The sequence below is a fragment of the Callospermophilus lateralis genome, chromosome 1 (assembly GCF_048772815.1).
Source record: "Callospermophilus lateralis isolate mCalLat2 chromosome 1, mCalLat2.hap1, whole genome shotgun sequence".
In the NCBI taxonomy this organism is placed as follows: domain Eukaryota; kingdom Metazoa; phylum Chordata; class Mammalia; order Rodentia; family Sciuridae; genus Callospermophilus; species Callospermophilus lateralis.
In genome coordinates, this window is record NC_135305.1 from 94304830 (window position 1) to 94322969 (window position 18140).

The 18140-nt window shown below is 35.7% G+C and overlaps 1 protein-coding gene across 3 annotated transcripts in view; it reads right to left on the reverse strand.

Annotated features, from left to right (window-relative positions):
• Nucleotides 1-18140, reverse strand: part of Vps41 (VPS41 subunit of HOPS complex) — a 166604-nt gene that overhangs the window by 29545 nt on the left and 118919 nt on the right. For all 3 annotated transcript variants that reach the window (XM_076836307.2, XM_076836312.2, XM_076836319.2), the window contains exons 13-17: nucleotides 17023-17138; nucleotides 15575-15631; nucleotides 12156-12217; nucleotides 10697-10778; nucleotides 1828-1920 (exon numbers count right to left, since the gene is read on the reverse strand). In XM_076836307.2, the coding sequence (XP_076692422.2) occupies nucleotides 1828-1920; nucleotides 10697-10778; nucleotides 12156-12217; nucleotides 15575-15631; nucleotides 17023-17138 (410 nt within the window). The remainder of the gene's footprint in view (nucleotides 1-1827; nucleotides 1921-10696; nucleotides 10779-12155; nucleotides 12218-15574; nucleotides 15632-17022; nucleotides 17139-18140) is intronic.

The following is an 18140-nucleotide window of genomic DNA, read 5'->3' on the forward strand; positions in this document are numbered from 1 at the left end:
AACCCTAAATAAGTTGAGTTTACTTATTGATCTTTGACAACTTGGGAAGGGGTGGATTAGACATACTCAAAAGACAGAAAGGAGAAGTAAAAATATCCATATTACTAGAAAAAACTGATATTAAATATTACATGATAACTCTACTAATGCTTTAATGAACTACTTTAAATTTATTTAAATGTTATTTAAAGCCAGGTATGGTGGTGCACATCTACAATCCCAGTGCCAATGGAGACTAAGGCAGGAGGATCCTAAGTTTGAGGTAAGCTGCAGCAACATACTGAGACTGTCTACAAAAAAAGGGTTGGGGATATAGTTCTGTGTTAGAGAGCACTGGCTTCAATCTCCATTAGAAGAAAGTTATTTAGAACTAAAAACAGACTGGTACAAGGTGTTTCTATAAAGCACCAGGATTTGCTAAGGAGAAAAACCACAGAAGAATCAGGAATATCGCTTCCACTAAAGTTTCATCCAGTTTTGACTAAAGTAACCCCCCTAGTAAGGATGGCAAGAGAGCACACATTTTCCCTCCAAATTGCAACCTTCATATTAGCACGTAAAGTAATTTGACTTTAGAGATTTTAGGGAGGGAATTCAATCAGAACACAAAATGTTCCTGAATCAAAATGACACTATGGATTATGCTTCTCTTTTCTTAAGACCGTGTGATATTTAAGATAAAAGAGTTTGTAAAGAATTCCACCTTAATAATGGCAGCAGTCAGTAGCCTTGAGACCAGAAATAATATTGTTCAAAGGAAGAAGAAAGTTTGGCTCCATTTCCTCCTTTCCCTAGCCATGCAATAGCCTCACAGTACTGCCAACTTCTAACAAAGAAAAGGGACTAGTCACATTGTGTGATAAAAGCAAGATGGCCCCACTGTAAACTGACATAAACACTTACTCCATTTCACGTTAGGCTTCTTCCTGCATAACTGGCTTCACACACCCTGGAATAAATGTGCTACCTAAGAAATACTGATAAATTCAACCCAGTGACCACAATGACTAATTAAAGGACACAGTCAGTGAAGAACCGTTGTGACAGAGTGAACAAAGGTATAGAACACCTCAGTGCCCATTGCATAGTAAGTAAAAGGTTAAGAAGTATTCATTAAATAAAATGCCACAGAAATTGTACCACTTTTAACATGCTTATACAGTAATATTAATTAGTCAATATTATAATAAGACCTATTTAAAACAATTCTATTAGGTTATAAATTAACAGGCAAAGCTATAAGCATAGGACTCGAAACTCTATGAGACTAGAAACATGTCATAAAGTACATCATTACCTCAAAGAAAATCGTATTACTTCATATCTTTTTAGGAAGAAAAGAAAATTGAGAAGTCAATATTTCAGAGAAGTTCATTGGGTGGGAGATACGATTGTTAATGCTCTGTTGACAGCACAAAATTTTCATACAAAAGTTGTTACGGATCACTACTATTATGTGACAATTTAATTCAAAATTTAAACATTAAGTTGAAAATAATGTAAGCTAGAATGGGAATTATGCATAGAGCTTGTAACAAAAAGTTAGTTATAATTTTCTCAATACTACTGATCTGGCAGACATATTAAATCATTGAGGAGAAAATATTTGCAAGCTTGAGATTTAAGTCATGCTTATTTCAGTCTCAACCAAAAGTTTCCCAGATATAACATGAATTAATGGGATAACTTTGATGATAAAAAATTTAAAATAATTTAAGAGTTGATATACATGAAAGAATTACAACAGGATCATAAAGATAAACTTTCAAGATTTCTAAAAATTTTCTATTGAATACAAACAAATATGTTCATGTCAGAATGCCGTACCTCATAATCACTTTCCAAAAACTCATGTAAGACCATTTCATATATGAGTGGCTTCAGAACTGGATCTCCTCTTGGCAAATAAGGACTAACAGCCTGTGGAAGGAAAGGGAAACAAGAATTCTTTAAAAGGTGGCAAAACAAACTGTATTCCCATTACATAGATAATATAAAAATATATTTTTTATTTTAAAATTTTAAGATTCAGGAATAAGAGTACTCTGGAAAATTATTCTGAAAAGATGCAAATGAACTTTACTTTCTAACAACAAATTATGATATATTTTCAAAAGTTTAAGATTATAAAATCAACTTGTTAAATAATCTAAAGTATAAGTCACCTATACATCTTTCCTTCCTGAAACTGAAGTGCACTAAACAACTCACAATCATGTTTTGAAATAGGAAAAATGCATCTTGCATTCTTAGGATATTTCCAAATATAGTTCAATTTCCTTCTACTCACCCATTACCATGCTTTGTACTGGGGACACTATCCCCCAGAAGCTTAGTGTCCAAGAAGGAAGATGTGAAGAGAAATAAACAGATACTGGTGATACTGTGTGGTAAATATTATGAGAAAGGGAATAACAAAGGGCTGTGTACACAGTGGAGAATCTTATGTCTGTCTGTATATATTTATGGAAGTGCTGGGGATCTAACCTAAAGTCTTGTGCATGCCAGGCACTCTACCACTGAACCATACCTGCAACTCCACAGAGGAGAATCTTGTATGTTATGGTCCTGAATTTATCAGGCAAAGACAGAAGGGGAAGCGGATCTGGCAGGGAACATGAACAAAGGCATGCAACCACAAACATTCATGTTCAAGGAAGACACAGGGGCCCAGAGATGGGAGAATTAGGTCCCCGAAAATAGGTGCGACTGGAAAGGAAGGGAGGTGGGGTCATGAAAGGAACTCAATTTTATTCTATGGGCAGGAGGGAAGCAACGGATAATAGGGAAGTGAGAGTCCATATTCATTTTTTAAATAGATATGTTTTGAGGAGGAAGACGCGCCAGACGCCCAGCCAGACAGGAGGAGGAAGACACGCCAGGTGCCCCAGCCAGACTGGAGGAGGAAGACGCGCCAGACCAGAGGAGGAAGTCCGCCCCCTCCCCCAGTGCTAGTCCGGAGGAAGCCCATCAACCCTTAAAACCCATCAAAGGGGGTGTGGCTACCAGCACGGTTCTGCGGCTGATCCAGGTATCCGGTTTCCAACTCCCCCACCCTTAGCTGCGATAACTCAAATTATTTCCCACAAGCTTTTGGGGGTTGTAGCTATCAACGCAAAACAACAACTGTACAGGCACCTGGTTTCTACCTCAGAGACTAGAGTAGGGAAGATACAGGTGGAAGCTCATTTCCTTTCACACTGGCTATACCCACCACACTGAATACAGAGGCTCAAGCTAGGAATAGACAATGCCACCTACTGGAAGCAAGGAAAACAGTGTTCTGAGAGACTTCTATTTTTTTTTTTTTTTGCTCTCTTTCTCTTTTCTTCTCTCTCTTCCACAACTTCAGCATATGTGAAATCAAGAACTGTACATGAACAACCGAATTACCAAAGTAATATAGTATAGAGGAATTGCATATACCCCACCGCCCCCCATTTTTTTTTATTTCTATCTTACTTCCCTTTCCCTTCTCTTATTTCTCTTTTCTTCCTTGTTATTTTTTTTCTTTTTTTTTAATTTGTATTCTCTCTATCCCACTTTCAATCTCCTAACTTTTGCTATCTATACATAGGGTAACTATCTAAATACAGAGAAGGTTGAATATATACATTCTTCCATAAATTACCAGTCTAGTGGTTAGAGTTCTCCAAAGGTGCTAAGTTAGTTTAACCTCATACCCTCACTCCTTTCCCTCTAAGTATAACATCCTTCGTCTGAAATTAAGTTTTCTATATGCCACCAGATATGGTACTCCTTTTATGAAGCTAAGGAATATATTCTTAAGTAATAATTAAAACCAATATCTGTAGTCTTAGAATCTAACTATAAATGTATTAATAATAAAAAATTGTGCCTAGATAATGTACTGTTGATATTGGGATCTGTTAACATTGTCTTTCTCCGCAAAAGAGGGATTTTGGAGCTATACAAGAACAATACAAATATATAAGGGGAAAAACATTAGCACAACAGTTTCACAAAGCTAGAAAGAATCATGAGCAGTATGAAAAGACAAGGAAAGAAAGGACCACAAACAATACAGGTCAATTCAACATTAGATGAAGTAATATCTGCAGCTGATGGAATGTCAGACAAAGAGTTCAGGATATACATGCTTCAGATGATCTGGAGTCTCAAGGAAGACATTATACATCAAATTCAGGCAATGAAAAATCACTTTGACAATGAATTACATAAACAAATCCAAGAAGCAAAAGATCAACTCTATAGGGAGATAGAGGATATAAAAAACAAACAGAAATCCTGGAAATGCAGGAAACATTAACCAAATTAAAAGCTCAAATGAGAGTATTAACAGCAGAGTAGAACACTTAGAAGATAGAACTTCAGACAACAAAGACAAAGTTTTTCAACTTGAAAAGAACATAGACAGCTCAGTGAGAATGTTAAGAAATCATGAGCAGAACATCCAAGAATTATGGGATAACATCAAGAAACCAAAGCTAAGAGTTATTGGGATACAAGAGGGTACAGAGGTCCAAACCAAGGGAATGAGCAATCTATTCAATGAAATAATACTAAAAACTTCCCAGACTTAAAGAATGAAAAAGAAATCCAAATACTAGAAGCCTACAGGACACTGAATATACAAAATCATAAGAGATCCACACCAAGACACATAATAATGAAGATGCCCAACCTACAGAATAAGGAGAGAATCTTAAAAGCAACAAGAGAGAGGAAGCAGATTACATATAGGGGTAAACCAATCAGGATAACTGCTGATCTTTCAACACAGACTCTGAAAGCTAGAAGATCCTGGAACAACATATTTCAAACGCTGAAAGAAAAAGGGTTCCAACCAACAATCATGTATCCAGCGAAATTAAGCTTCAGGATTAAAGATGAAATAAAAATCTTCCACGATAAACAAAAGTTAAAAGAATTTGCAGCTAGAAAACCAGCTCTTCAAAACATCTTTGGCAAAACATTACAGGAAGAGGAAATGGAAAATAACAATGAAAACCAACAGCGGGAGGTAGTACAGTAAAGGAAAAACTAAGCACAGAGGAAAAACAAATCATGTTAAGTATCGTACATAACCAAATATGGCTGGAAATACAAACCATATCTCAATAGTAACCCTAAATGTTAATGGCTTAAAGGCACCAATCAAAAGACATAGGCTAGTAGAATGGATTTAAAAAAAAGATCCAACAATATGCTGCCTACAGGAGACGCATCTGATAGGAAAAGACATACATAGACTGAAGGTGAAAGGTTGGGAAAAATCATATCACTCATACGGACCCTGGAAGCAAGCAGGGGTGTCCATACTTGTATCAAATAAAATAGACTTCAAGCCAAAGATAATCAAAAGGGATAAACAAGGACACTACATACTGCTCAAGGGAATAATACACCAACAAGACTTGACGATCGTTAATATATATGCCCCAAACAATGGTGCAGCTACGTTCATCAAACAAACTCTTCTCAAGTTCAAGAGTCTAATAGACCACAATACAATAATCATGGGAGATTTTAACACACCTCTCTCACCACTGGACAGATCTTCCAAACAAAAGTTGAATAAAGAAACCATAGAGCTCAATAATACAATTAATAACTTAGACTGAATTGATATATACAGAATATACCACCCAACATCAAGCGGATACACTTTCTTCTCAGCAGCACATGGATCCTTCTCAAAAATAGACCATATATTATGTCACAGGTCAAATCTTAGCAATTACAAAGGAGTTAAGATACTACCATGCATTTTATCTGATCATAATGGAATGAAATTGGAAATCAATAATAAAATGAGAAAGGAAAAATCCTACATCACATGGAGATTAAACAATATGCTACTGAATGAACAAAGGGTTACAGAAGACATCAAAGAGGAAATTTAAAAATTCTTAGAGGTAAACGAAAACTCAGACACAACATTTCGAAATCTCTGGGATACTATGAAAACAGTACTAAGAGGAAAATTCATTTCATGGAGTTCATTCCTTAAAAGAAAGAAAAGCCAACAAATAAATGACCTCACACTACACCTCGAAGCCTTAGAAAAAGAAGAACAAATTAGCAGCAAATACAGTAGAGGGCAAGAAATAATTAAAATTAGAGCTGAAATCAATGAAATTGAAACAAAAGAAACAATTGAAAAAACTGACAAAACTAAAAGTTAGTTCTTTGAAAAAATAAATAAGATTGATAGACCACTAGCCACGCTAACAAAGAGAAGAAGAGAGTGAACCCAAACTACTAGCTTACGGGATGAAAAAGGCAACATCACAACAGACAATTCAGAAATACAGAAGATAATTAGAAATTATTTTGAAACCCTATACTCTAATAAAATAGAAGATAGTGAAGGCATCAATAAATTCCTTAAGACATATGAACTACCCAGATTGAGTCAGGAAGATATAAACAACCTAAACAGGCCAATATCAAGTGAGGAAATAGAAGAAGCCATCAAAAGACTACCAACCAAGAAAAGCCCAGGACCGGATGGATATACAGCAGCATTTTACAAGAACTTTAAAGAAGAACTAATACCAATACTCCACAATCTATTTCAGGAGATAGAATGAATTTGGAAGTTCTCCCTCTTTTTCTATGAGGCCAATGTCACCCTGATTCCCAAACCAGATAAGGACACCTCAAAGAAAGAAAACTACAGACCAATATCCCTAATGAATTTAGATGCAAAAATCCTCAATAAAATTCTGGCAAATCGTATACAAAAACATATCCAAAAGATCGTGCACCACGATCAAGTAGGATTCATCCCTGGGATGCAAGCCTGGTTCAATATACGGAAATCAATAAACGTTATTCACCACATCAATAGACTTAAAGAACCATATGATCATCTCGATAAACGCAGAAAAAGCATTCGACAAAGTACAGCATCCCTTTATGTTCAAAACATTAGAAAAACTAGGGATAACAGGAACTTACCTCAAAATTGTAAAAGCTATCTATGCAAAGCCTCAGGCTAGCTGGAAAAAAAAACTGAAGGCATTCCCTCTAAATTCTGGAACAAGACAGGGATGCCCTCTCTCACCACTTCTATTCAATATAGTTCTCGAAATACTGGCCAGAGCAATTAGACAGACAAAAGAAATTAAAGGCATTAAGATAGGAAAAGAAGAACTTAAATTATCACTATTTGTGTATGATATGATCCTATACCTAGAAGACACAAAAGGGTCTACAAAGACACTACTAGAGCTAATAAATGAATTCAGCAAAGTGGCAGGATATAAAATCAACACACATAAATCAAAGGCATTCCTGTATATCAGCAACAAATCTTCTGAACTGGAAATGAGGAAAACCACTCCATTCACAATATCCTCAAAAAAAAAAAATAAATAAAATACTTGGGAATCAACCTAACAAAAGAGGTGAAAGATTTATACAATGAAAACTATAGAACCCTAAAGAGAGAAATAGAAGATCTTAGAAGATGGAAAAATATACCCTGTTCATGGATAGGCACAACTAACATCATCAAAATGGCGATATTACCAAAAGTTCTCTATAGGTTCAATGCAATGCCAATCAAAATCCCAATGGCATTTCTTGTGGAAATAGATAAAGCAATCATGAAATTCATATGGAAAAATAAGAGACCCAGAATAGCAAAAGCAATTCTAAGCAGGAAGTGTGAATCAGGAGGTGTAGCGATACCAGATTTCAAACTGTACTACAAAGCAATAGTGACAAAAACAGCATGGTACTGGTACCAAAACAGGCGGGTGGACCAATGGTATAGAATAGAGGACACAGAAACCAATCCACAAAATTACAATTATCTTATATTCGATAAAGGGGCTAAAAGCATGCAATGGAGGAAGGATAGCATCTTCAACAAATGGTGCTGGGAAAACTGGAAATCCATATGCAACAAAATGAAACTGAATCCCCTCCTCTCGCCATGCACAAAAGTTAACTCAAAATGGATCAAGGACCTTGATATCAAATCAGAGACTCTGCGTCTGATAGAAGAAAAAGTTGGCTCCGATCTACATATTGTGGCGTCGGGCTCCAAATTCCTTAATAGGACACCCATAGCACAAGAGCTAATAACAAGAATCAACAAATGGGACTTACTTAAACTAAAAAGTTTTTTCTCAGCAAGAGAAACAATAAGAGAGGTAAACAGGGAGCCTATATCATGGGAACAAATTTTTACTCCTCACACTTCATATAGAGCCCTAATATCCAGAGTATATAAAGAACTCAAAAAATTAAACAATAAGAAAACAAATAACCCAATCAACAAATGGGCCAAAGACCTGAACAGACACTTCTCAGAGGAGGACATACAATCAATCAACAAGTACATGAAAAAATGCTCACCATCTTTAGCAGTCAGAGAAATGCAAATCAAAACCACCCTAAGATACCATCTCACTCCAGTAAGATTGGCAGCCATTATGAAGTCAAACAACAACAAGTGCTGGCTAGGATGTGGGAAAAGGGTACTCTTGTACATTGCTGGTGGGACTGCAAAAAAAATTGGTGCGGCCAATATGGAAAGCAGTATGGAGATTCCTGGGAAAGCTGGGAATGGAACCACCATTTGACCCAGCTATTGCCCTTCTCCGACTATTCCCTGAAGACCTTAAAAGAGCGTACTACAAGGATACTGCCACATTGATGTTCACAGCAGCACAATTCACAATAGCTAGACTGTGGAACCAACCCCGATGCCCCTCGATAGATGAATGGATAAAAAAAATGTGGCATTTATACACAATGGAGTACTACGCAGCACTAAGAAATGACAAAATCATGGAATTTGCAGGGAAATGGATGGCACTAGAGCAGATTATGCTAAGTGAAGCTAGCCAATCCCTAAAAAACAAATGCCAAATGTCTTCTTTGATATAATGAGAGCAACTAAGAACAGAGCAGGGAGGAAGAGCAGGAGGAAAAGATTAACATTAAACAGAGTCATGAGGTGGGAGGGAAAGGGAGAGAAAAGGGAAATTGCATGGAAATGGAAGGAGACCCTCATTGTTATACAAAATTACATATAAGAGGTTGTGAGGGGAATGGGAAAAAAATAAGGAGAGAAATGAATTACAATAGATGGGGTAGAGAGAGAAGATGGGAGGGGAGGGGAGCGGGGATATTAGAGGAAGGAAAGGTAGCAGAATACAACAGTTACTATTATGGCATTATGTAAAAATGTGGATGTGTAACCGATGTGATTCTGCAATCTTTGTAATGTTTTGAATAACCAATAAATAAATAAATAGATAGATAGATAGATATCTTTTAACCAGGACTGCCCGTAGAACATAACTTTAGATCTATCATAAGGTCCTTGTAATGTCAGGTAAGAGTTAAGGAAATGGCACTGAAATGGAAGTGAAAAGGCCCAATTAATTGATTTGATAAAACTGCCAAAAAGCAGAGATTAAATGGAATGAAGAGGTAAATTGAGGAAAATATTCTCACTAAGATAGTGGCTGTTGAGCCATTAAGAATGAGAATGAAAATACTATGTGTTATAAACACACATTCAAAGGAAAATGACCAAATTTGGGAAGAATGTAGATTTACCTTAGTTTGCATTATCATTATTAGCAATATATATGAAGAGAATTAGCCATCATAACAGTTCAATAGAATTGTCTGGGTTATACAGCCATCAGGTAAGCAGGCTCATGAAACTTTGGATGAAACCTTCTAGGAAAAGCCCAATAAGAAATGAAGCTGGGGTGCTGGGGATATAGCTCAGTTGGTCGACTGCTTGCCTCGCATGCACAAGGCCCTGGGTTTGATCCCCAGTACCACACATACAGACACACTCACAAAAAAAAAAGAAAGAAAAGAAATGGAGCTAGGGTCCAACTACAAAAAATAATCCTTTTTTTTTTTTAAATTTAAGCATTCTTTTCTTTTTTTAATTCTAATTTGTTATATATATGACAGCAGAATGCATTACAATTCATATTATACATATAGAGCATGATTTTTCATATCTCTGTTTGTACACAAAGTAGAGTCACACCATTCGTCTCTTCATACATGTACTTAGAGTAATCTTTATGGGGCAAGCACAAGAGTAAGTAGTCATGGGATTGATAAGCCAACATAATTGGGACATCTAAAAAATACATTCATATCTCCATTAGAGCATTCAACAGGCTCAGTAAAACTAAAAAATGTTTTAAGCAAACATAAGAACACTTTACTGATTTGAATGTTGTATACTAAGTTTAAAGATTAAAAAATGAAGCAGCAAAATAATTTATTTGAGCTACATGGTCAAATTTCACCTTTTCACAGGTCAGATAATTGAAAAATACATTAATTCTTCAGTAAACTTGAAAAAGGTCTTATGTTTTACAATTCACCAAATAAAATTATACCTGGCTTCCAAAGCCATTATTTTAAAAAAAACATGAAAACTTCATCTAAACAGAGAAAAAACTGTAGCGGTAAAAGGTTAAAAGATTAAAAAAAAAAAAAAGAAAGACCACCTCATATATGTTAATATACATAGTACACACACACCCAAAATTACAAACTATGCTTTATGTTTTGAAACTAACTGCCAAGTTTGATTTTTTGATTTTTCTTTCCCGCTGATAAAATACTTCCCAATAAAGAAGTGATTACTATTATTCTTATTTTATTTTCATTTAACATGCAGAAACTAAGTTAAAAATAAATCTTTATTTATTACCTTAAGCTGTCCAATTTCTTTAAATTTATAAACTTCGTATTCCCAGAGGGCTGCATTTTTCCCAAGGATTTTCTGGCATTTGCTGCAGTAAAAACATTCCAGAGAGAAACAAATTACAAATAAATAAATTAAATAAATAAATAGATGGAATAAATAGACATTTTTCCCCTGTGGTTTAGATAAATCTCTGAAATTTTTGACAAATTTCTTTCTCGTGTGCTAATTAACATGAAGTTTTTACTGTTACTTGGTTGCATGTACAGGTTGACAAAAATCATGAAAATTACACAAAATAGTTATAAATCCAGATAAATTTCTTTCAGAAGATTACATTAGGGGTTTCCCCAATGATTTTCCTGTTTTAAGTGTACTATTTGTCTGGATCAACACTGCTGGTTTAGGGCCCTTTTTTGCCTTGAAGAAAATTCACCATATCCAAAAGTATCAGTTCTTCCTGAACTGATTTAAATAATAGGCTACAAAATGAGACTTTAAAAAACTAGAGTCCCATCTTAGAATGTAATCTAGAAGATTATTTATGTATGAATGAAACTTATTGTTTTTATTAACATATTAGAGAAACACAGTTTCTTAAATTATCTCAGGGAACTAAAGGCTACTTTCCAAGGATACTGCATAGTCACAGAGATGGGCACTGCAAAATTCCAAAAGGATCACATGACCACTATATACATGCATGCTTTCCGCCCACCAAAGGCCCCAGCAATCTGGGATCCTATGGTTTGACCATTTCCATTTAGTAGCTAGTTTCTCCTTGGGAAACAATTCTCCTGAAATTGTAAGCAGAGGCATTTTGTTCTGGGCTATCTTTCAACAGCTCTAGACAAAGACAGTATCTCCCTCCGGAGTAGAGGGCAGCTGTGCTTACTGTCCAGTACAATGAAGGCAATGTCTTTTTTCTGGGTCATTTCCCTAGAAAAGATATCCCAGGCTCAGGGCTCCACCCGTATAACACAACCCACTACATAGGCAGAGTCACTGGGCCCCCTCCATGTTGTTCTATGGGAATGGGGATTGAGGATTGGGGACCTAGGTTAAAAGATGATACACTGGTTACTAAAACCACGGAAATAGTTCTTTAGCTCTGACCCAGGAGTCTCACAACATGTCTTCTGCTTAACAATGAAACTGTGGCAGGCTAACTTGCTAGCTTATAAATGGGAAAATCCCACATTCTTCATGGATCTTGACACTTTTCTCATTAAATATGTGAGAAACAATTCTCCTTTTGGTGAAAGTGCAACAGAAGTTGCAGAAATAACAGATATTACTCTATTCTGTGATTGAAACCACTAATATTCAAAATTACTTCTGTTAGAAAGATGTTTAAAAAAAAAAAACCCAAAATGTATGTTAAATAGAAGAATGACTGATTGTTGTTGTTAACAGTGACCTGTTCTATTTATATTAGTAAAAATTGTGAAAATGTGTTTATTACCGTGCTGCTATGTCATATTCTCCTCTCTCCACCAAGTGATTTATATATGCCAAGCCGATATCCTAGAGAAAATGGAGGAATTTCAAAATTCAAAAGGAAAAACTGAAAAGCTGAATCTGTTTGTAAGCAGGCCATGATGTTAGGGTCCTATCGACAATAGTGATATTGCAGTTTGCTTTATGCAGTTATGCTTGCTTCTTTCTTTAGTATATTCATATTTAAAAGTACATGTATTTGTTTTTATATGTATATTAATTTTTTTTGGGGGGGGTGATGGTGCTGGGGTGTGAACCCAGGACCTCTTTACCACCGAGCTACATTCCCAGCCAGGGTTTCCCAAGTTGTCCAGGCTGGCCTTGAACTTGTGATCCTCCTGTCTCTGACTCCTATCACTGGGATTACAGTCATGTACCATCAAGCCTGGCTCTGAAATTCAATTTTTAAAAAAATTAATAATGTTACTATTTTAAAGGCTTCTAATATGATCCCCTCTAAGAGATTTTCTGCAAAGGAAATCTCTAATATTAGAAACATGATCCAACAATTCCATGTTGTCAATGGATATAAAATTCTGTTTCTTGTGCTTTCATCTGTAAAATGTGAACTACATGTCTGTCTCCTCTACCTCAAGTCTGAAATGTTAAGAAAAATGAAATGACAGACTATCAGATTAAAAGGAAATATGAAATATTAAACTTAATCCTAAAGTGAAAATGAGCTGAGAAAAACAAGAAATTCAAATCCATAAATTTACAGATGAAGGAAACTGGCATGAAAGGAGGCAACCGAGTGTCTTCAGAATATTCACTGGTTCTCAAAGAATCTGGAGTGGCCAGTGTCACCACAGGCATGGGAGAACAGCTTTTGCTTGATCTCCCCATGACTCTTTTTATGAAATATTATCCTCACCTGAAAGCATTTGCATTAGAAGCTAAAATTATTATATATAACAAAACTTGGCTTTAACTTCTACTTCATGTACAAAAATATACATGTGGAATTTCTTTCAATATGGCAGAAATAAGAGGAGTCCATTTTTTCTCTGCATGCCTGATATGGAAACATTTCATGCCAGGAGAAAAAAAAATCTATGCATACTTAATATACAGGACAGGCTCTTTTCAAGAGGGGAGATAAACAATGGTTTTAAGTTTATTTAAATATTTTTCTTTAATGACTATTATGTGAGAAATCATTTCAGACCTACAGAATGAGAGTAAAAACAGACCATATATCACAATATCTACAGAGGGTCATTCTGTGAGATTTCAGTACCAGTCCCTCCACCACACGTCCATGCTGCCCGGTTGCGGAGCTCATTCTGAACCTTTCCTCTTTTTCTATATACAAGCATGCATAAATGTCTCTATTACAAAAAACAGCAACAACAACTATCCCATGATGCCACAGCCGCCACCTACAGTCTCCAGTCTCTCTCATTCATAGCTAAGCTGACTCTACAAACTCCTTTTAACTATTAACTTTTAATCCCTATACCACGTTGAAAACAAATTATATATAAGCAGAAATTTCCCTAGTTACTTTCACATTACCAAATCCACTATATACCTGACCAACTCAGCTCGTCTAGCCTTTTTGACCTGTTTACCTCAGGCTCGTAAGTATGTAACTCTTTTTACCCTCAATGCTCTCCTCTTTCAACTCCTTTGACATAAAATTCCTCTGGCTGTTCCAAATCTGTTTTACAGATATTCCTTGAATGACAGTGTTCCTTATGGTTCCATTCCCATTCCTCTGTTCTCTGATACTATGTACCCACCCTAAGTGGGCTAATCCAAACTCAAGCACTCAACTGATATTTTCTGGCTGATAACTTCTGAATCTATTTTTGAGTTCAAATTTCTTTCCTGCACTCCACGAGGATGTCCCATAAGATGTCCTATTCCTGCTGACTCTGAGCAGGTCTCATCACTTCCTACCTGGACTACAATCTGATAACTGATCTCCATCTCAGCTGACCTTGTCTCCACCAGAAAATCTCAGTAATAGGGAAATCTGATATGGGCCTAAAAGCTCAGATTGTCTTTTAAGGATTCTAAAATAGAACCAAGCTTCTAATTATGGAAATCCCTTCAAGATCTGGTTCTTGCTTTCTACGTAGAAATTCCTTTAACTGCTCTGCATAACCAAGTAAAACAAGCCTTTTCGGTTCTCTCCTATTTCTAAAGAATTCTTGCCTATCCCCTACATTTTTAACTTAAAACTAAAAGATGCTCTGGTTTTCTTTTTTCTTCTTAATCCTAAATTATCCTGCTTGTACATTCTGGGAATTAAAGCCTTATGGGGATGTGATAGTAAGAGCAAATGTGACTCCATTTTGTTTTATGACTTCATCCTGCAAAACAACCATGCCAAGTAGAAGAGTCATGACTGGAGCAAGATGTTCTTTTCCTTTTGCTATAGAAACTTTTAAGAACACGGAACTACCTAATGGGGTATTGTTTCTGTAACTAGGGTAACAGGGCTCTGTTTCAGTAACTGGGGTGACTGGGCTAACTGTGATTGGTTAGGCTTCCCTCCGCTTGACTGCACTGTCCCGCTTCTGTAACCTGGCTTGCTTGCATTGGCTAGACCACCCCCGCCCCCACCCGAAAATCCCTTTTGCGGTTTTCAAGATTATAAGGAGTGTCCTTGCAATTGTTCGGGGCTGATCAGGGGAACAGCTTTATGTTCTGGTCAGCCGCCACTGGTGTGCTTCAATAAAGGCTTGATTCGATTATACATGAGTGGTCTGGAAGTCAGTTTATGAAACCCTGGGACAAAGCTTTAACTATAACAGGGACCAAAGAGTTTAAGGTAGGGAAAGCATAGGCAAAAGAAATTTGTGTAGAAACTCAATTAGCTATAAAAGACTAAGTTTGTAGTTTTCACCTGCAAAACACAGGTACCAGGATAGATGTTCTCTCAGGGCCTGCAAAGAATATGATTTCTTATCTGCTTTCTATCTGCACATTCTCTGTCATAGTCAGCAAAGAAATGGGCCTTCAGTCTCTACATTTTTCCTGAATTCAAAATGAAATAAAAATGTATTTGATGTCCTAGATAAGTCTCCAAAACAAAATCAATTGAGTTTGTTATTATGGAGACACCAAAGCAATCTGGTTTTACGAAAGCACTCTTTCAATAAATTTTGAGATAATGTGATTTCATCTATAATTTAAAGAAACTTCCACATACATAACTGGAAAGCTTTGTATTTAAAGTGTATTTTACAAATATAGTTTTCAAATTATACCTCCTCGCAACTGTTCAAGTGTCTTGTTTACAAGAAGTAACTGATTTGATAAAATGAAATATTTTGACCTCACAGACCAAAGAGAATTAGTTTAAAATAAATTCTGAAAAGATATTATTAAAAGGTAAAGTTATTCTAATATAATAAAAAAAGGCATACTTACCAGAATCTTATGTCTTTTTATGTTCCTTTGGCTAATTTCAGCTGCCATCAAAGCTTCCTATATTTACATAGGCATGATAAAAGAAACCAAAAACAGGGAAAGAAAGTGGGAGAGTGGGAGAGAAAGATGTTGTGGTTATAAACACTATATTTATTATGTTTTAACATTCTGGACTACATGAATAAAGCCCCATTTTTCTGTGGCTTTTGCTTGAAGCACTGGAATTTTTAATGCCATGGTTGAATGAACTTCACTGAATTCAAACTCAAACAAAGGCAGTCAACCAAAATGAAGACTTCTTTCATTTCCATTTGAATTCATTTCCGCATTAGGATATTGGAATCACATTTCATACACAAATCAAAATACAACAAAATCTCCTAGTCTCCAAGCAAAATAAGGCAGCTGTCATTCTAAATTGGTGTGACAGATACTGAGGGGCATATTGAGGGACAGAGGAAGGGAAGGAAAGAAGAGAGCAAGGAGGGAGGGAGAGAAGGAAAAAGGCATTTTTCTTTAGGTTTCAACACAGATAAATTGTACACATTTTTGTATATCTATAATTAAGCATTTGAAAATCTCTGATTTTGTTTTTTACTTTAGAAAGTTTATAAGTATTACTCTAACATAAATAATTAAAAATAAAATTTATTTTAGCAACTACTCAACTATATCTAGACTCTAAACAGTTTTTAAATTAAAATGATTTTTCCTATCCTTCCAGGTAGTTACAAATTTAGAACAAAAAGTTGGACTAATTGCTATTGTTTTCTGATGATTAATACATAAGCCTATCCAGTCTAACTAAACCAACATGATACATTTCAGCTATTAAAACTGAAAAATATATTTTTTAAATAAAGTCCTATTGGAGCATTCTCTAATCAAATCTGTCTAAACCAAAATTTACTAAAGTGGACAATATCATTCTATCCAAGCTAGCAGGTCTCATCACTTCCTACCTGGACTACAAAGATATCTGATTATCTGATAACTGATCTGATAACTGAGGTTGGTTCAAACCAACCTCAGAGAGTAAAAATTTAGTAGCTTTATCTTTATTAAAAAAAAATAAGGATAAAATGAGTGATTTCATTAAAATGTCCAAATAGACAACTCTGAGGAATTAGCTCTCTTTTAATTCCTTGGGTGGAAAAAAAAATAAATCACAAAATAAAATTTCAATAGGTTAGATCTAAACCTCTCCCTCCCTATACCACTGACTCCTCCCCAATTTAACTTAGTAAAGCCAGTCAACATCATTGCAATCTTTTTGTTCCCTAATTTCTGAGAGGGGTATTGGAAAGTTATTATCCTCCTACATTTTTTTTTTTTTTTTGGTTTGGAGCACTCTAATTCAACCACACAGAAGATTTACAACAAAAATGTATTATCCTGTCTCTGTTACAGACAAGTCAATACTTCCAAGAAATTAAAATCAAAACTACTTCATATTTCTTCTTTTCAAGGAGCCAGTCGATGTGATCATCTTGGTCTCGTTCCTTGGCTACTACAACATCTCTTGGACTCACGATGTAGAAGAGTGATTCCCCTTCAGAGTATTCTAGAAGTGAGAGAAGAGAAGAACAACTAGAGTGATTCAACAATACAAAAAGTGCTGCAACAGTTTCTGGGGACCTGGTGAGCCCACCCAATTTCAGAGTAAAGAGAAAATTTGTCTACCCTTGCAAATGTGCTTCACTTTGTTGAAAGGTAAAGGAAGGAAATAGGGTAGAGCATAACAGAATGTATTTCAGATCTGAAAGGGAAAGAAAGAAGCAAGAAAAGGGAAACAGGGAGAAAACAAGTACTATAAAACTTAACAGGTTCAAAATTCTGTGTTTAAATACATTAACATTCTGACTTCATATGAAAAACAATGTTCAAAATTCTTCACATCCATTGCATATTAGAATTCATCCACTGTATGTAAACTTTATTTATGGTCATTTATGACACTGTTCTATTTTTACAGAACAATTACACCCCACAGTCTTCGATAAATGTTTCCTCCTCATCAAGGTCAAGGCCATCTAAAGCATAAATGACAGACGCCCAAGCCCTGGGGACATAATCTATCATTTCAGCATGTTGTGCACAATGCCAATGGTGAGGGTTTCCTGCAGAATTCAATTATAAAACCTGTTCTGAATGGTTTCTAAGTGTGCAGCGGAGTTTGCTCTGAGCAAAATACCTAGATTGGACGTTTTCAGTTGTGAATCACAGTCGCTTTTTGCCAAGTCCAGAATATACTCCCATTTTTCAACTGATTTGGAGCTTCACGTAAGAAAGCTCAAACATGTATAGAATATTTCTTCATTTCTTCAGCCACCATAGGAAATGAAAATATTCTCACAAAGTGTCAAACGTTTTTAAAGCAGGAAACAAATTTTATAAAAAGTCTAACTGTTCTATTTTCTTCAATGTATTTTATGAGGATATGATGACACTCAAACACAGATGGCCTTGGTATGACTAAATAATAATGGTGTTCCTTTTGTGTCTGCACAGTGAATGACTAAGTATGCGCATCCATCCACTCCACAATTATTCACCTAATGCCTAG